This window comes from Vidua chalybeata, chromosome 23, assembly GCF_026979565.1.
Source record: "Vidua chalybeata isolate OUT-0048 chromosome 23, bVidCha1 merged haplotype, whole genome shotgun sequence".
NCBI classification, from domain to species: Eukaryota; Metazoa; Chordata; class Aves; order Passeriformes; family Viduidae; genus Vidua; species Vidua chalybeata.
The window spans coordinates 1,104,643-1,123,440 of record NC_071552.1 but is presented as its reverse complement, the minus strand read 5'-3'; the positions used below and the strand labels follow the sequence as shown (position 1 = coordinate 1,123,440).

The following is an 18,798-nucleotide window of genomic DNA, read 5'->3' as shown; positions in this document are numbered from 1 at the left end:
TTGATCCCTGCCTCCCTCTCTGCAGGGCAACTGAAAGCCTTATCCTGTTATCCTTATGCATTAGAAGGACTTGATGTTTTCCAGCTCCTCTGTGTCTGTATCTCTTGACCCTTTGAATAATTGCCTTGAAATGCCAGTGCTGGTTAATTTTCTTTTTATGTTTTACTGGAAGCGGGGAGATGGCTGTGGAACGGTGCCGTCACTGCCTGATTTCTATCTCAGCTGCGTTGGAGTTAGCAGGGGATGAGCCAGCTCAGGGCTGACAGCATTGCTGAGGTGTTTTTCCAAGAAGAAATGGCTCTCCAGGGCAGCCGCCAGGCAGACAGAGATGTGCCAGTCTGGCGTGGGACGGGGTGGTGCCCACGGCTCTCAGCTACTGCCTGGCAGTGCCCCCAGCCCCCTGTTCCCATCTGACATCCTGCACTGAACAAGGAGCTCCCTGCCCCTCTTGCTCTTCCCAACACGCCTGGCTGTGGGATGGGAAGAACTGGGGCTTGCCACAAAGCTCTGTGACAGGGCTTTCAGAGCTTCTCACAGGGCTCTTTGTCCAGCCCTGCTGTCACACCACGTTTGCCCTGGCTGGCTGCAGCGTGCCCTGGTTCCTGGCCTGCCTTGGGCCGCTCCAGGTCTGGATTTCTGCAGCTGCCAGATGCTGCTGGATTCAGGGCTGGCAGTGCAGGTACCAGGTCCTGGGTGTGCCTGAAACTGAGCCAGACCAGGCTGGAAGTGGCCCTGCTGCCCACCCTGACCTGGGTGGACCCTGAGATTGGCTGAGTGACGTGACTGAAGCCCTGTGAGCTGGGCCACCTGGCCTGGCAGCCCCTTTCCCAGCTCTCAGGAGGCAGCAGGGCCTCTGGGCCGTGTTTGCAATTCATCTGTGTGTGTTTTCTGAGCTCCCAGTCTGTTCCTGGCTCCCCCCACGCCTGGAGCACAGCTCAGGGCAGAGTCCAGGCCTGCTGTGCTGTGGGAAGGGATGTTTCACAGCCAGGTGAGCGTTTCCCCTCCACACCTGCACCCTGCTGGCACCATGACTTTTGCAGAACCACAGAATCAGTGAATGGTTTGGGTTGGAAGGGCCATCAAGTTCCAAATCCCTGACACACCTTCCACTATTCCAGGTTGCTCCAAGTCCCATCCGACTTGGCCTTGGATATTTCCAGGGACGGGGCAGCCACAGCTTCTCTGGGCACTCTGTGCCAAAGCCTCACCGCCCACATAGGGAGGAATTTTTTCCACATATCCCATCTAACCCTGTCCTCCGGCAGTGGAAGCCATTCCCTCTTGTCTCTCCAATCCATCCCTTGTCCCCCGTCCCTCTCCAGCTCTCCTGGAGCCCCTTTGGGCGCTGCAAGGGGCTCTGAGCTCTCCCTGGAGCTTCTCTTCCGCAGGCTGGACACCCCCAGCGGTGTCCGGAGCAGAGGGACTCCATCCCCCTGAGCATCCCCGTGCCTTCCTCTGGGGGGATCTGGGAGCCGCCGGGGGCCGGGCCGTGCTGGCCGCGCCCCCGCCGCTGCCCGCGCCCCCCGCCCCGCAGCGCCGCCCCCGCCCCGCCCGCCCGCTCCGCTTTGTGCGGCAGCCCCGTTCCGCGCCCCGCTCCGCGCCCCGCTCCGCTCCCCCGGCACCGCCCGGAGCCGCGGGGCCAGCCCGGCTCTGCCCGGCTCCGCCCGGCCAGCTCAGGTGGGTCCGGCCGGCGAGGGGTCTCGGGGGGCGGGTGGGGAGGAAGGAGGAAGGGAGGGAACGGGGGGCTCGGGGGGCTCGGGGTCCGCCCGGCAGCGCGCGGCTCGGGGCGCCCGCTCGGGGGTGCGTGTCCCGGTACCGGGCTGCGGTACCGAGCCCAGCCCGCTCCCAGCGGGGAGGCGGCCGGGACCCCGCCCCGCTGCCCCGGGGCATCGCCCCTCGCCCCGACCCGCCCGCATCCCGGCCCCGGCGGCTGCCATGGCAACGCCGGGTACCGCGGTTTCCCTCATCCCACCGTTGCCTGGTTACCAGCCCCCCGTGCTGGGGAGGGTGCCCCGGCGGAGCCCACCCGAGACCACCGCGGGGAGACCCGGGGCACGGGCGGTGCTCCGCAGGCCGGCAGGGCTGTGCGGAGCGGGGGGATCCCGGGGAGCGGGGGGGATCCCGGGGAGCGGGGGGATCCCGGGGAGCGGGGGAGATCCCGCTCTCGCAGCCCTTGGCAGCGCTCTGGCTCCTGTTGTTCAATGTTGTAGTAACACCGCGCGTAAACAGCCAAGCGCCTCATCCCGGGAAGGCGTAGGGAGGAAGGGAAGAGCGTGTCTCTCAGGGTGTGTAATTAATGCTTCCAAAGAAACGGATTTTGGAGTCCATGTGGTGGAACTTGGATCTTGCAGGGATATTTCTGTGGGAGGGAAAGTGACAGGTGGTTTGTGTGGATGTGAATAAGCAGCGTGAAGGAGCAGCCTCTCGGGGGAAGCCGTGTGTGGATTAGAATGGAGCACCCATTTTGGCAAGCCCGCAGCGCTCCAAGATGCTGGTGGGTCCTGCTGGGATTTTCAGTCCCGCTGGGCGGTTTTGCTCCCAGTTTGAAACAAAGACAAACCCGGAGAATCCCTGCTCATGCACAACTGGACCACGGTTCCTAGGCGGAGTGAAGAGCTGCCAGCATGAAGCGCCATGGCTGCCAAGCCAGGCCACCTGTTAGAGCGTGTTTGGAACCTGCTGGAGGATATCCTGTGCAAGGTGTGAGTCTGCCTGCACCTTCCTCCCATCAGCCTCATGGCTCACACTCACCTGGAAATTTTATCTGCTTTGTCTCAACATACCCATTCAGGTAAAACATGGTGGGGAACCACGGCTCTGCCGGGTGTGGAGGGCACTCCCTGGCACAGCAAACCAGCAGCTCCCCCGTGTTTGCCTTTCAGGCTGTTTGTGTGTTTGCAAGGTGTAAAGAGGCCGCTGAGCTCTGCAGCTGTTGTGTCCCCGAGCATGGAGAAGGCACCGTTGGCACTGGCAGCACGGAGGTGTCCTGTCCTGTCCTGTCCTATCCTGTCCTGTCCCACCCTGGGGCTGTGCCACCTGCCCATCACTCTGTGCCTGGGGCAGTGTTGGTGGGGACAGCAGCCGTGCTGCTGGGCACTGCTGTCTGCCTTGTGCTCACGGTGGTCGTGGCTGATGGTGACAGCAGAGGAGAGAAGGGAGAAAATGTCCGCTCTGATGTGCTGCGGAGCGTGGCACTGCCGTGGTACCCGGCACACTCAGGAGCCTCAAACAGCTCCTTGCACGCTGCTCTGCCAGCGTGTTCTGATGGTTTGGGGTACTCTCACCACCAGGATCCTCCAGGGAACCTCTCCTTTGTCTCACCTGTGGGATTCTCGTGGCTGATGCCCCTGCAGAGCCGGGCTCATTCAGCTGGTGTGTGGCCAGACGAGGGTGTGGTGGGTCCAGGCAGGTGCACAGTCAGGTTTACAGCCCTTGGTTAATCAAATAAGGAGGATCAGGAGCAGCAGACTCCTGTGGGAGGTGGTGGTGATGTTTTCTGCCTGCTGGAGCCCAGCCAGGCAGCCTTAAGCACAGCAGGGTTTGCACTGGAGGTTTGCCCCAGTGAAGGATTGGCCTCGCTGCCTCATTGGGGTGTCATCGGGGGGGCTGGGGACTGTGCTGAGCCACACATGGCCAGGCAGTCTTGGCTGAGGCTCCTCAATGGTTCAGGGTCAGTTCCATGAGGCTGGAAGAAGCCCTGCAGGAGGCAAGTGGAGTTCTGGGTACAGGTGAGGGATGGAGCGCTCAGAGACACCCCAAACCAGCAAAAGAGACAATTAGACTGCAGCAAAGCGTGTCTCCCATCCAGGCAGCCTCTGAATCAGCACCGGATTTGGGAAGGGCCATCCACACCAGAATGGAGGGCTGGAAATCTCCTCTCCCCTCTCATTTAGAAGCACGAGGCACAACAGCAGGCACATTAATAGCCAGATTGATGCTGACGTGAAATGGCAGAAGAGCACATCTATGCAGAGCTGGAAATGTCCATTCACACATGCACGCTCTTAAACGCCCCGGGCAACGGAGCGCTGCTGTCACAGTCTGGGGGGCTTTGCACAGAAACCAGAGATTTTAACTAGGTCTGATCTTCAGGAGATGCCCTGAGGACTCCTGACGGAAAGCGGAGGCTGCCCGGAATTGCGCTGTGATGGCTGAGATTTGACAGGGCAGAGCTATGCAAAACAATGAAAAGGAAAAGGGGACTAGGAGATCCAACGGCATTACAAATTCACCTGCCTTGCTCTGGCAGGATTTGCTGTGCTGCAGAGAGCTGAGCCAGGCAGGAGAGACTAGGTCTGTCTGCCCGGATTTGCCTGCTCCTCTCCCTCGTCGGGGCTCCACACACGCACAGCACCAAGCCAGTGGGAACGGGCAAGGAGGAAGAGGCTGAGGAGGAGCTGTGGCTGTGCTCTGCATGGAGGGAGTGGTGGCTGTGCGCGTGGCAGGGCGGCGGGGCTCTGAATCATCCGGCCAGCTCGCGTGGGTGCGGGTGGCTCGCAGCTCCTGGTGCCAGGGTGTCACCCTGCGCTGGCACCCTGCCTCGCTGGCGTCACTGCTGGCTGCGCTGGGCAGGGGGATCTGACCCTCACCACGGGCCACATCCAGCCCTGGCTGCCCCTGGCAGCACTGGGTTAATCCCCCAACCCACTGTCATCCACGTCCTCCCAGAGAACAGCGGACCCCGTGGACTTCCTCACTCTGTGTGGCTGCTTCCTTCCCCCTGAGCCTCCCGCAAATTCCTGCTGCCTCCTCCTACCACCGGCTCTTCCGTGGGGGTAGGGATGGTGGGAAGACACCTGGTTCCCCTCAAAAAGCAGCAGGTTGAGCTGGGGTGAGAGGGAAGGGGAGTTCTGGACGCTGCTGCTCGGCTCCTGTGCTGCTCCGCCTCTCTCCGTGTCACACCGGATCTCGCAGTTTTAACAGGAAACTCCCATGTTTTGGTTAAGTCAGGCATTGCCACTGCCCGTGGTGTCCGGGGTGGTGACTCCAAACTTTGTGTCACCAATGGGAAGAAAAACAAGGAAAGATTTGGGCCGTGGGACGTGGCAGCTGCTGTTTTCCTCTCCTTTCCTGTGCCAAGGCGCAGCTGGATTCAGCACGAGGGAAGGCAGGAGCGGGGAGAGCAGCAAAACCTCGGCAGTGCTCACTCTTCTCACTTTATTTCAGCTTCAGGAAGAAGTGGGTGGGCCAGCTTGGAGCAACCCAAAAAACCTGTGGCTCTTTGCAAGGCATATGCTTCCTTGGAGGAGAGCTGGGCTCGTTTGCACTGCGCAGCGCCGTGTTTGCCTTTGGAGCAGGGACGCTGCCAATGCTGGCGGTTCGCTCGTGCGGAGATAAGTCTGAGCGCGCGCAAGTGTGTGAATTCTAGGAACTGAGAGAGAAAAACAAAGAACATATGTGTGCTGCGTGCTTGGCTCGGCCCAGCAGCAAATTCTGCCGCGCTACGTGCGAGAAGCCAAATGCTGAGCAAAGGGTTGGAGGCTGCGTGTGTGTGGCTGGGCAGGGCCCAGTGCCACATGGAGGGGCTCGGGACAGGGAATAATGCAAAATTCCCTGAGTGTGTTCTTCAGGGAATGATCCAGTGGCAGGCAAATAGCAAAACAGCAAAAATCTGATGAATGATTTGTTTGAGAAATACGGGAGCCAATTGACGTGGATCACGGCACGAGACCGTGAGCTGGGTCACAGCCCTTGTGCACACACAGAGCCCTCGTACGGGTGAAGTGACTGATTTTGCAGTGGTGAAGAGACAAAGAACACGAGAGAAAGGACACGTGCAGCTCGAAGTGACTGAGTCCCAGCTGTGGGTTCTTTGTGTGTGTTTCTAAGAGCTGGTAATTACCCCAAAATCTGCATTTCAGCAAACGAGGGGGTTTGTCTGGGTGCACTCCCGTGCAGCCCCGCGCTGCACAATGGCCCAGCAGCTGCAGCAGCGGGGGATGGAACCCTCGGGTGTTCGGGTAAACACATCGCCTTCGGAATGGCAAACCGTGGGAGAGGAGGGAGGGATGGGAGCTCTCCTGGGATGCCGCTTGCTGTGCTGAACGAGGCGGGTTCTGGGAGTGTCGGTGGGGCCGGCGCTGCCTGCCCTGTGGGTGCAATGGAACCGGCTCCCCAGGGCAGCACCGGGAGAGGCCGTGGAGCCCAGCGCTGCTGGGGCCAGCCCTGGTGGGCATCGCTGAGCCTGCTCCGTGCCACTCCTGGCAGCGTGGAGCACAAATAGGAGAAGGGGCCGTGGCAGGGTCTGGGGGACCTCGGCGTCCCGGGGCAGCTGAGCTGCGGGGCTGGGCTGGGCTGGGCTGGAGGTTGCAGAGGAATCAGGTCAGGCTCTGCAGGGGCTGAAGAGCGGCACGGCGGGCTCTGCATCGTCAGCGGGCTGAATTCCTGCTGTGTCGAGGGCCCCTTCCTTATCGGCACTAATCCAGGGCAGCAGCTGCGGCAGCTCTGTAGCACTCGGCGCTCCCGGGGCCGCGCAGGGCTCCCGATAACCTCCGTTCCAGTGCCGAGCCAGCAGCGAGCCCTCCCCGTGCTCCCGACCATGTATGGCCACCCAGCGCGGCGCCGGGGCACGGGGTGAGCGCCTGGCACCGCTGGCAGCAGCGGGCAGAGCCCGGGGGAGCTGCGGGGACACCGGGGCAGCGGCCAGCCTGCCACCACCCCGCTCGGAGGGGCTGCGGCAGCCGAGCCCTCTCCTCCTGGCACCAGGTGTCCCCAGCAGACGAGCGGGTCTGCAGTGCCCCGTGCCAGCTGGCAGGACACGGAGCAGCTCCCCCCCGTCCCCTGGAGCTGGAGAAGGGGTGCTGGCGGCAGGCTGTGGGTAGCAATGCCCTCCCTTGGCAGAGCAGCGCTGCCGGCTCGGTCCCAGCAGCGAAGGTGCCCATCCCAAATGCAGCTGGGGACGTGTCCCCCTGCCCGAGCTGGCAGGGAGCGTCACAGCCCGGCCGCAGCGTCCTTACAGCCGGGGAGAAAGGTCCGAGCTCCGGCCGGGTGTCCCCAGTGACGGGACAGGGACAGGCTCCGCTGGGAGGGGACACCGAGATTATTTATGTTCTCTCCTTGCTGCCGCAGGGAGCCCGGAGGGCAAGTGTGTCTTTGAGCTCGGTCCCACCAGGGCCACTGGCCTCATTGCGGGAGTGTAATTGCTATGCTAATTGGGACAAATCATCATCAGGGGCCGGGCCGGGGGCTGATGGCCGGGTGCCGGGCCGTGCCGTGCTGAGAGGAGCCCTGGGATGCTCAAAACCAATGAAGTTTTAAGAGCAGATGTGGAAAGAGCAAACTAAAATTGTTCCTCTTGCCTCTTCTTCCGTGGTGTCTCTTAAATCTTCTTGAGAAAGTTTTTAATTGAAACGTACCACATTAAAAAAAAATAATCCCAAGTGCGAATGGAGTCTGTCCCAGTTTAGGAGGCTGGAAATACTCAGCAAACTGGTTAAGTAATGTCAACTTCTCCCAAAGACAGCGGGATTTAGGCTTGAGTGTTTTAGCAAACTAGGGTAAATGTAAATCCAGCCTCTTTTTTTTTTTTTTTTTTTTTTTTTTTTGTGTCTCTGTGGAGGTTTAGGTTGAATATTAGGAAAAGGTTCTTCCCCCAGAGGGTGCTGGGCACTGCCCAGGCTCCCCAGGGAATGGGCACAGCCCCAGAAGCTGCCAGAGCTCCAGCAGCACACGGACAGTGCTGCCAGAGGTACACAGGGGGAGATTTTGGGGTGTTGGCCCCGTTGCCTGCAGAGCAAACTTGAGACTGCTCTGAGATTTACGCCAAGTGAGAGATGGTCGAAAATACATCACAGAACCCCGCAAAAAAAAAAAAAGTCTGTCTGGCTGCTCAAACCCTTTCCTTCCTGCCTTTGAACTGCTGGGCTGGGCGCAGCCATGGCACCAGGTACCCTGGGTGTTTCCTAGGACCAGCCTGGCTCTTCCCATGGCATGGGCTGGCCCTGCCTGCCCACACAGCCAGCCACGGGCTGCCTGTAGCTCCCCCGTGCTCCCTGGCCTTGTCCCAGTGCCCTCCTGGGGTATCTGGGTGCTGACACCCTCTTCTCCCCTCTCTCACAGCAGCCATGGAGGCAGCGCTCATCTTCCTGTGCTCCCTGCTGGTACCAGCGGCCGTGGCAGACGGTAGGTGCCCCTACTTCCCCCACACAGGCTGGGGAACGCCGGGGAACAGCCTCCACACGGATCCAGGGGGGCTGGAGTGGGGCGTGGGGCAGCAGCCATGAGAGCCCAGAGCCCCGGAATTTGTGGGGAGCTGCCAGGGGCTCGCTCACCTCACACAGCCCCTTGTCTGCTCATTTCCAGTGGCCACCCCGGAGAAGGAGGAGGAGGATCCCTTTAACTATGGTGAGTGAGCCTGGCTGAGCGTGGGGGTGGGTGTGGGTGTGCCGTGGGCAGCAAAGAGCCCTCCCCTTCCTGAACCCAGCAGGAATGAGCCCTGTGTGTCCCCCCTCCCAGATTACCAGAGCCTGAGGATCGGGGGGCTGGTGTTCGCCGTGGTCCTGTTCACCGTGGGCATTCTCCTCATCATCAGTGAGTTGGGGAGGTGGTGGGTGCTGGGCTGGCAGGCTGGGGCAGCAGGGGCTGCTCCCGCGGTGGGAAAGGCCTCATCCCATTCCCCCTTGGGCCACGCTCACCGAGCTTCTCTCCCCTTGCAGGCAGGAGGTGCAGGTGCAGTTTCAAGCAGAAGCCCAGGTGAGTGAGGGCAGCCAGGTGGGGAGCACCTCCCTTGGGAAGCCTCTCTGCTCTGGTCCTCCCGGGCTCCTTCTCACAGCTGGCAGAGGGGCTGCACTCTCTGGGTGTCCCTTTGGGGTGCCCAAAACTGGGGGAGCAGCTCTGCCTGCTCCCCGTGCACCTTCCTGGCCACGCCAGCCCCGCTGTGGGGCACAGATCCCAGCCGCCCTCACCGGGCTCCTCTCCTTGCAGGGCTCCAGGGGACGAGGAGGCTCAGGCAGAGAACCTGATCACCTCGAACGGTAAGGTCACAGTGCTGGGGTCACTGTGCCACCGTGCCCCGTGTCACAGCCCTCTCCCTGCTGGGCAGGCACCACAAACCCCTCTGCTCTTCCCTTTGCAGCAACGGCGGCGCAGAAGGCAGAGAACTGAGCAGGAGCCAATGCTGTGAGTCCAGGCCGGGCTGGGTGGGGCTGTCAGGACGGGAGGGACAGCTGGGGCTGCCTGTGGGGGTGACTGCGGGGCTCTGAGCAGGCCAGTGGGACTGGGCAGCTCTGCATCCCTGGGATGGGGTGGGGGTGAGCACTGGTGGGGTCCACAGCAAGGAAACTCAGTGCTGGCAAGGTCCAGAGTGTCCACAGGCAGGAAGAGGAAGCATCTGTCCGGATTTTCCCTTGTGTTACACTTCCTTTTCTGGTGCTCCCCCACCCCTGAGTGGTTTTGGTTTTAGGGTGTTCAGAAAGCTGGGTGTGAACTCCTCGGGGCATCTCACTCTCAGCTCCCCGACCTCCTGGGCTGTGCCCTGCTTTGGAGAGGGGGAAGGCTGGAGCCCGTGCTGGCAGTTTGTGCTGCTGGGGTACCAGCCCTGTGTGGGGAAAGCCTGACCCACTGCTCTGCTCCCCACGCAGAGCCAGAGACCCGAGGAGAGACACCCGGAGCGCAGATGCCCGCGGCCTGCGAGGAAACTGAAACCCCAGCAGCTGGTGCCTCTCAGGAGACGCCGTGTCTGTGTCCCCCTCTGTGCTCCAGCACCGGTTCTCTGTCTCCTAACCCGACTAAACTCTGCTCACCGTCCTCTCTGCCTCCCGTGGTGTGTAACGTTGCTGTGAGATGATCATTACCTCTAGGGCTAGTTGTTGCTGATGTTGTAATCGTGACTTTCTCCTCACCCTTCTCGTGCTGTGCGTGTGATTCGGGCTCTGTGGGACTGGCAGGCCGCTGCCCTTTGGGGTGCCCTCCACGCCTGGGAGTGTGGGCTGTGGGTCAGGGACCCCCATTCCCTGCCCAGTGCCAGCAGCACAGCCCCCCTGGCTTTGGGCAGGGCTTGGGGACCTGCAGTGCCCTGGGGACCTGCCCAGCCATTTCAGGGCCACCCGTCCCCATTTCAGCAATAACCCCCTGCATGCCCCCAGCCTAAAAACAGCCATGGTGGGGGGTGAGGCAGGCAGGGACATCCCATGGCTCAACCCTCCTCGCTGGGGTCACTGGGGTGCTGGACCCAAGGCTGAAGGGAGCTCTCCTGCCTCTCCTGCTTGGCACTCCCCGTTTCTGTCCCTGTGGACAGAACCTGTGGGACGCTGCTTTAAGTGTGAGGCAAGGCCGTGGTGGCAGAGAAGCCCGTGAGGTCCCCAGCACGGTGACACTGTGGGTGAGGGCAGCAGCACAGCAGTGACCTCACTAACCAGCACAAAGCAGCTCCTGCCCTCGAGCCAGAGCTGGGTGGGTGACACAGTCTGAGGGCTAAAGAGAAACAGAGATCCTGTCTGTGCTTGTCTCTGGCACGGAAGGGGCAGCGGCGTCTCCTCCTGGTGCTCCCTGCCCCTGCTGGCGCCTTGTCACTCCCTGTGCCACCCGTGTCAGTGCTGTGTGTTGTCCCGTGGTGGTTCTGTGTCACCCCCGGTGCCTGCTGTCCCCTCTCCCCGTGGAGCAGCAGCCAGTGGCACTGAGTGACTCTCGGGGCTTTTGCACACCTGAGCTTGCACTGTGATAACGTGCTGAGCCCAGAGGTCATTGTCACCCTGTGTCCTCTCATGGGTCAGAGGCAAACCTGTGATTTTTGGCTCTTCCCCAAGTCCATGGGCAGGTAAAAGCTCGGCTGGGGCTGGGGACTGCCAGCTTGGGTGGGGGCAGCAGTGGGGCTCACTGGAACACCTCAGGGTGCCATCCCCACACCGGGAAGGGGGTCTTGTCCCCCAGGATGGTTTTGAGAGGAGTTTCTGCTGTGTCCATCCCACTGTGGTGGCCCTGCCTCCAGCGTGGTCTGTGTCCCTGCATGCTTGGCATCACTTGGTGGCACGGGGAAGCTCTGTCCCATCTGTGCCAGGCAGAGGGACCGTGTCTCTCGTGTTGTGTCCCTTCCCTCTGTCCTGGCTGTTGCAGAGAGCTCCCGGGCAGTGCAGACCCCCGGCCCGGCCCCCGAGTGTCACGGTGTGTGTCCCGGTGCTGTCCCTAGTGTGCCATCGGTGTTACCACGAAACAAAGAGCTCCCTGTGGTGTGTAAAATGGCCAAACCCTGACTGTTGTAAAATAAACTGAGCTATTGTGTCTCCTTTTAAATAGGCGAGTGTGCTGCTGTGCTGGAGGGCTGGTGGGCTCTGTGCTGTGACCTAAGGGGAAAGGAATAAAATATCGTTTCTATCGGTGCCTGCCTGCCTTGTCTCGAGGGCCGTGGCGTTCCCAGGGCAGCCTGGCAGCTTCCCACGCTGTCCCATTGTGGCCGGGCTGGGCCAGGGAAGCAGGGGCAGCGCCCTGAGCAGCACCGCCCGGCTTTGTGCCGGCCGAGCCCCCTCCTGCTCCCCTCTGCAGCTCAGCAAGAGCCAGAGCCCGTGGGAAGGGAGCGCGGGGGCGCGGCCACGGACACTTTTGTCCCTCGGCTTTTTGGGAGCCGCTGTGTCGGGCTGCTGGCGCGCCGCTCCGGCGGATGCTGAGCGCTGCCAGGGCGCCGTGACAGCGGTGACAGCAGAGCCCTCCCGGTGCGACGGCCCCACGCAGCACCCTCCCGGGGCTTGGCTGCACCCCCTGGCACCGGGGCCGGGCTGCCGCGGGCTCCGGGTGTCTGCGCTCGCCAGCCCTGCCAAGGGGAGCGTCCCTCGGGGCCGGCTCCCCCCCGCCCCGGCCAGGCCGGCGTTAATCGGCTTGTGCGCGTGACTCCGGCTCGCTGATGGCGCGATTAGAGCAAACTGGATTGCACAGCCCTCCTGGCAGCTGGCCACGCCGGGCCCGGGGCTGGCATCGCCCGGGGAGGGGCACGACATCCCGGTGCCCACCGCCGGCAGGGATGCGCCGCGGACATCGCCGCGCCGCGGTGCTGCTGGGCCCCGGGACGGCTCGGAGCTGGCACGGAGGTGCTGAGCCGGCCGAGGGACACCCTCGGTGCCAGGCTGGGAGGACGGGCCGTGCTGCCCGCTCCTCTCCAGCAAAAGGCAGTCGCAGCCTGTATTTGAGCCCATCCCTCGGCTCGTCACCGCCGCGGGAGGTGAAGCCCAGCGGGGCTGACAATGGGAAGGGCAGGGAGGGCTGGGACAAGGACGCGCAGCTCGGGGTGCCCAGCCCTCCCCACCGGCTGGCACGGTGGGTGCTGCCCCTGCCCTTCCCTCCCCTCCCTCTTTCCCAAAGGCGGGCGGGAGCCCTGTGCCTCCCCTCGTGACTGCGATAAACATTACACCGAGGCCATTAATGTTTAATGAGGTTTGTCTCCCAATTAATGCGCGTTCCCGTGGGTGCCCACTCGCAGAGCGAGGCGCCCGCCGGACGACACGCCGAGGCCATGGGTGACGGTAAGGACAGCGACCACCACGGGGGCACCTCCATGCGAGGAGCAGCGCTGGTCCCTCCCGCCACGGGGGAAGCTCTCCGTGAGGATTTGGGGTGGGCAGGCGTGGGGTTGGATTCTCAGAGCTCCACAGCCCTGTGGCACATCGGTGCCAGCCGGTGTTTGGCTTCTCCTCGGGGTGATTTCTCCTTCCAAGCTGCTCCCAGCAGAGGGCTGTGCTGGTAAGGTTAGTGCAGGTGAGGCGGCTGGAGCGGTGACACGGTGACAAGCTCGCTGACGTGGAGGGGGGTTGTTGGGGTGCATCTGGCGCGAGGTGTGAGCCTCAGGGGTTGTTCAGTCCTGTGCACTGAGGGGACAGAGCCATTGTTGGAGTCCTGCAGTCAGTGCCACTTCCCGAGGGCAGTGGAGCTGGGTCCCTGCCTGCAGCTGCACCTGGAACTCAAAGGCTCCCGAGCATCCTGCAAGTGCATCCCGTGGATTTGCCAAGGACGTTAAAGCTCCCGGGGTGAGACCCAGGAGTTTCCTGGCTCAGCTGCGTGCCAAGGAAGTCACAGCACTCCCACTTGCAGTCCTGGACCCCGGTCTCTCCCACCTCCACATTATGAGAACGTGGCTCTCACTGGAGTTTCTCCTCTTTTCAGAGCAAGTGCCCGAGCAGGGCCAGGACAGGTTCAGCTACGGTGAGTGTGTGTGCCCCGGGCAGGCCGGGGGCTGCGGGCAGGGGGACGGGCAGCCCCACGCTCTCGGGCTGGCCTGACACCTCCTGGCTCTCCTCCTCCCCAGACTATGACACCATCCGCAACGGGGGGCTGATCTTCGCCGTCGTGGCTTTTGTGATCGGGCTCCTCATCATCCTCAGTAAGTGCCTGGTGGGCTGGACGCCCCTCGGCTCTGCTCCGTGCTCCACTCAGCCCCTCCTCTGGCCGGGAGGGGGCTGGGGGTCACCAACCCTGCCCCCACAGCACCAGGGGTGGGCACAGCCTGCCCCCGGGGCTGCCCGGGAACTTTCCATCCAGGCAGGCTCCCAGCACAGGGCAAGCTGGGAGGGAGACCACGTAAATATTTCGTTTCCCTGCCAGCGCCAGGGTTTCAGAGGGAAGGTCACTCATTAAAAATAGCAGAGAAAACTCTGACATTTCCAGAGTGAGGAGCCAGCATTCCCAGAGCCCTCAAACCTCGGCAGCTCCCAGACTGACCCGATGCTGAGTGTGCAGGGCACCCTGTGGCCCTGCCTGGGTGTTCTGGCAGTGCTCTGTACCGGCACCGCTTCGTGCAGGGTGGCTGCGCTCACAGCTGCTGCAAGGACGCTGCCCACTTTTTAGGGAGAAAACCATGGAAAGCAGCAGCACTTGCAACCATGGGGCAGCTTGAGCAGGAGCCTGTGGGCAGTGCCAGGGCTGCAGGGGGGGTGTGATGGGGTGGGGGGAGGCTCAGCCTCAGTCGCTCCTCTCGCCCCCAGGCCAGCGGTTCCACTGCGGAGGGAGGAAGAAGAGGAGGTGGGTATTGCACGGTTTTAGGCAGCCTCATCTCTGCTGCCTGTTCCGGTCCTGCCAGCTGACAGGGCCGGGGTTCAGCCCGTGTTCCCCCCTCTCTCAGCCGCATTGCCCAGTGTAACACTTCTCCTTTTGCTTTTTGCTCCACAGGCAAGGGAACGAGGAAGAGCTGTAGGTGCAGGTAGGAGGCTGCAGCCGGCAGCCAGGCTCCCTGTGCTGGGCAGGGATGCTTGGGGGTACTCGTGCTTAGGGAAGGACTCCTGGGGGGTCTATCCCGGGAGGAGAGGTGCTGGGGCACGCTGGCCATGCCACCCTCCCTCTCTCTGGCTCCAGAGCTGCAGTGCCACCACGGAGGCAGAGCTCCAGCCGAAGCCCAGGAGTCCTGGCCAGTGGCCACCCCTCACCCCGCTCCAGTGGATCCATTACCCCGCAAGGCCAGAACGCAAATTACCCTCGTGCTTCCCCCTCTCTTAGACCCAGCAAGAGTTTCTTGGCTAATAAAGTTCAAGCTCCGAGAGGTTAAACTGTGTGCCCGAGGCGTTTGAATCGCCCACTCTCCTGGCCCGGCGCCAATCACTTTTCTGCCCTGCAGGCGTCTTCCACCGCAGACCCAGGAAAGGTTCCCGCAGCCCGAGGCACGGAGCAGGCAGCCGCCTCCGCCCTGGGTTTGCTCCGGATGTTTCTTCTCCCAGCTGCGGGTCCTGGATCCTGCGGCACTTGCCTTTCCCTTGGGATGCCCAGGCAGCGGCCGGCAGCACTGCGGGGCTCTTTGTGTGCTCGTGGTCTGGCTGGGATGGGGTTAATTCTCTCCCTCGCGGTGCTGGGCTGTGTGTCGGGAGATGGGAAGGTGTCGGGAACGCTCCGGCTCCGGCTCCTGCTGCTCCCACAGCAGCAGCGCTGTCCCTGGGGTGGGCAGGATCCTGGCAGGGGACACGGCCAGGACAGTCCCAAAGTGACCAAAGGGATGTTCCAGACCAGGCGACACCTGCCAAGGTACAGAAGAAAAGGGAAAGGAGGGGAAAGGGGGGTGTTCGTGAGTTACAACATTTGCCTTACAGAACAATCCTGACTTCCCGGGAAGGGGCTGGGCACCACCTGCGGACGGCAAGTGGAGAATTTCAGACTTCTGGGTTTCTTCTTTCCCCCTTTTCTTGCGCTCACGCTCCCTCTGCTTTCACTTTATAAACTGCCTTTATCTTGACCCACGCGTTTGGGGGATTTTCCCTCTTTTTAATCCCTCCCTGCCCTGCTGGGGAGGGGAGTGGTGGAGCAGCTCGGTGGGCAACTGGTGTCCAGCCAAGGTCAAGCCAGCACAGCAGCACCGAGCGCGATCCTTCTCGGTCGGGAACGGGGCTCGGATGGAGCACGGAGCTCCGTGTGTGCTCCCAGCCTCTCTCAGCTTCGGATTCAGCCAGGAACGCCTCTTTCAAAAAAAAAAGGGAAAGAAAGAAGAGCGAAACTCTCCCGCAATTGGGCGGTGAGTGAGGAGGGAGGTGCCCTCTGTGTGCGCAGAGCTGGCCCGACACAGACACCTAGTGACGGGAGGGCACAGGGCCGCCTGTGCCCCACTGACCGCCACCCCCGCAGCCTGGGGCCAAAGGGGACCTCGGGCCACCCCAAACAAGCAGAGAAGGAGGGGTTCAGGGAGGGATGCAGTGGGGAGCTCACTCCCAGCCTCGTCAGTCTGGGGGTTGCTTGACCAGGGAATGGTTTGGATGAGAAACCCCAGCTCAGGGCGTTTCCTCCCCTCACCTGAAGCCACTGTGGTTGTTCAGGTGTGCAAGGGGCTGCCTTCAGTGACCCCGACCCAGCACAGCCATGGGATGGAGAAACCAACTCCCGGGGTTCGTGTGGGCTTCGATCGAGGTCAGACATTGACAGAAAAATAGGATTAGCTGGAGGAAGGTTATTAGGCAAAATCCGTGCAATTTGTCTAATCTGAGGTGCTTATTTAACACAGTAAGGAGATTATTTTGGAATATAATTTTGACTTGACAGTGACCCACTAATAAAGACTCATTGCAGCTTTGCACAGCTCAAGCAGGAGCAGGAGTCCTTCGACCGAGGAAGAAAATGGTTAATGGTTAAGCTTGATTTGTCTTAGAGGTGTTTTTCAAAGGAAATGATCCTGAGATTCTATGAAAAGGGCCTGTTTAACAGCACGGAAGGGTCTGGCCACACCAGAACTGCCCTGCCCATGCCTCACTGAGTGTGGTGGGGCTCTGTCCCCCTAAAGCAGGAGCTGAGGGTCCCAGCAGGCAGGCAAGCAGCAGGGTGTGAAGCGAGCCCATCCTCAGCCAGGTTCCACACCCCTGAGCCCCAGGCCTCCCCTCCTCCCCGGCTCCTGAGCTGCAGCCGTGGCCTCCCCTCCCCGGGAGCCCCGCAGACAGAACCCCCGTGGCTCTGGGGCCGGGGATTAGGGGAGTGAAAAGCCGTGTCTGGCTCCCGCGCGGGAGCTCTGTCTCGGCACCAGATGGCATTAATGGCATTATTCTGCACGCCCTGGGGACACCCACGTGTGCCCGCACCTGCACGGCCCCACACCCCAGCCCGGGCTGAGCCAGGTCTGGGCACACTGACGGGGGGACAGGGACAAGGCCCAGCACCCAAACCTTGCACTGGCTGTGACGTTTGGAGGGCAGGGTCTCCTCAGAGCTCAGCCCAGCCCCGTGCTCCTCCAGGATGGAGCCGGGAGCAGAGGACAGGCACAAACCAGTGACAGGAGGCACAGGAGATGTGCCCTCTCTGAGCTGGGGTGGAGGGGCTGCCAGCAGCTCTCCAAGCCTCCACGCTCGTTTGTTTTGGATGTTGAGCCCTGGAGCTGTGGGACAGGGAAGCTGGGGGCACTGCAGGGAAAGGCCACCGTGCCTCCTTCCTCCTGCCACTGGCCCGATGAGAGGGTCCTGCTGTCCCCAGGGTGAGTCAGTGTCCCATCAGAGGGTGTCCCATGGACAAGGCCAGCCCCTCAGCCCTTTCCCTGTGCTCCCTGTGCTGCGTGGCCTTGGCGAGGAGGTGTTTGCCTTCTCCCCTGAACCAGGCAATCTCGGAGGATTTCTCTCACAGCCCCTTGAGCCATTAATCTTCTCAGAGTAAATCTTTTCTGCGGCACAAAGGGGATTGGGTAAATAATACAGGGGACAACTGGAGTGCCCTTTTCCTCTGGGAAGGCTTTCAGATCCAAACAGCTTCCCCTTGGCGCTGGTTATTCCCTGTTTGCTTCGCCGGCCTCTGGATGGACAGGTAGGAGGGAGAGGGGCTCTGGCTGGCTGTGGCTTGGCCCGTGCCCGTGCTTCATCCCTGACTGGAAGCGAGGAGGTGAGGCAGAGGGGCTGGAGCCGGAGCAGCAGCAGCCAGGGAGGAGCTGCCAGCCCTGCTCCGTGGTGCCAGGGCCGCATTTCGCCCATGAGGAAACGCGAATGCAAAATGTCTCCTCGTTATTTTAAAGAGGAGAGCAGCAAATGGTGACTCAGGGAGCCAGAGAGGAACACTGGAGAGAGGAGAGAGGGGCCGGGCTGGCGGGGAGCCAGCCTCGTGCCTCGGCCTCCCTCTGCTCTGCTCCCGAAAAGGCAGCGCAGCCAGCAGCAGCACCTCTGCAAAAACAGCAGCGCTCCACGGGCTGGAATCAGCCTCCAGCCCCAGGAAATGGCGTTCCAGCCCCCATTTCCATGTCACACCTGCCCCAAGGAGGAGGTGATTAGGGAGTAACTGCTCAAGGCAGCCATGCTGTGGGAGTGCAGCCCAGGGATGGACATGCTGGGTCTTCCCGGCGGGATTTACCGTGGGGTTCACAGTGGAACGTGCGTGGAAGCAAAGGAGGGTCCCCGTGAACCCGGCCCATGTGTCTCAGGACCGTGCCTTGGAATCACAAAGGTTGGAAAACCCCTCTAAGACCATCCAAGTCCATTAACCAACGCTGCCAAGGCCAGCACTAAACCCTGTCCCCAGAGGTCACATCTGTACACATCTGTCTTTTAAATCCCGGCTTTAAATCCCTCCACGGCTGTCCTGGGCAGCCTGTTTAGCCCCTGGAGTGTGCTAAAACTGTGCAAAGCCGCTGGAGCTGGCGAGGACAGGGTCCCCGCTCCCCTCCCCGCACGGGGCTCCCCTCGGCGGAGCCCCCTCGCCCTGTCCCCGCTCCCCCGGAGCTCAGCAGCGGAGCGCGGCGACACTAGAGGGAACCAAATCCCAGCTTCTTGCCGGGAAAGAGCTTTTTCCTTGGGAAGCCGAGCATCCCGGCTGCCCGCCAAGGGATTCGGGCTCGGGGCACGGGGGACGCGGAGCCCTTCGCAGAGAACAGAACCACAGGATGGTTTGGGCTGGAAGTCTAAAACTGATCCCCGTTTCCGTGTCCACAGTCACGAGTGCCAGGGCTCCCTTATGGAAACGCGGCTGTTCCTGCAGTGCACGACCCAAGGGCTCAAGCAGGATGTCATTTTCGGGTACATTGGGTACATTGAGCTGCTGGCACCTGTTTGTCCACGGGATTGCAGCCTCTTACTGAGGCACAAGGCCACCTTCAGGGCGTTTATCCTCCCGCCACTCCATGCGGCAGCCACCTGCTCCCCTCTGCCACTGGGGAAACTGAGGCACTGGGGGCTGCAGCCACAGGCCAGGAGAGGTCCTTCCACCCCGTCAGCATCCACACAGGGCTGGGAGCAACTGGGGAGGAGAGGCCCGGGGTCCCAGGGCAGGTTTTGCTGGAAGGATTCCTACCGGGGCATGCCCAGCGCTCTTCCACACAGGTGTACCCAGAAATCAACTGAAAGCCGTCCTGCAATTACCCCCACAGCCTGTTCTCCATGCTGCTGGCGGTTCTGGGCTGGCAGCAGCGGCTGTGCAGGACGCAGCTCTTTGTCCCTGTGG

At 62.0% G+C, this 18,798-nt stretch overlaps 1 protein-coding gene across 1 annotated transcript; it reads left to right on the top strand.

The window, feature by feature from the left end:
• Positions 1–1,550: 1,550 nt before the first annotated feature.
• Positions 1,551–15,117, top strand: FXYD6 (FXYD domain containing ion transport regulator 6). The gene is made up of 13 exons (XM_053963231.1): positions 1,551–1,677; positions 8,059–8,121; positions 8,302–8,343; positions 8,455–8,529; positions 8,655–8,691; positions 8,923–8,972; positions 12,087–12,240; positions 12,358–12,446; positions 13,084–13,122; positions 13,226–13,300; positions 13,902–13,938; positions 14,086–14,116; positions 14,269–15,117. Exons 2-12 carry the CDS (start codon positions 8,064–8,066, stop codon positions 14,108–14,110), a joined length of 681 nt encoding a protein of 226 aa, XP_053819206.1. The 5' UTR covers positions 1,551–1,677; positions 8,059–8,063; the 3' UTR covers positions 14,111–14,116; positions 14,269–15,117.
• The last annotated feature ends 3,681 nt before the right edge of the window (positions 15,118–18,798 follow it).

What these genes read in the sequence shown, in the direction of transcription:
- FXYD6 (XM_053963231.1), top strand. Translation starts at nt 8,064, where the DNA reads ATGGAGGCAGCGCTCATCTTCCTGTGCTCCCTGCTGGTACCAGCGGCC. An exon ending in CGCCGAGGCCATGGGTGACG is followed by an intron (nt 12,447 to 13,083) that starts GTAAGGACAGCG and finishes TCCTCTTTTCAG; the next exon opens with AGCAAGTGCCCGAGCAGGGC. An exon ending in CGGGCTCCTCATCATCCTCA is followed by an intron (nt 13,301 to 13,901) that starts GTAAGTGCCTGG and finishes TCTCGCCCCCAG; the next exon opens with GCCAGCGGTTCCACTGCGGA.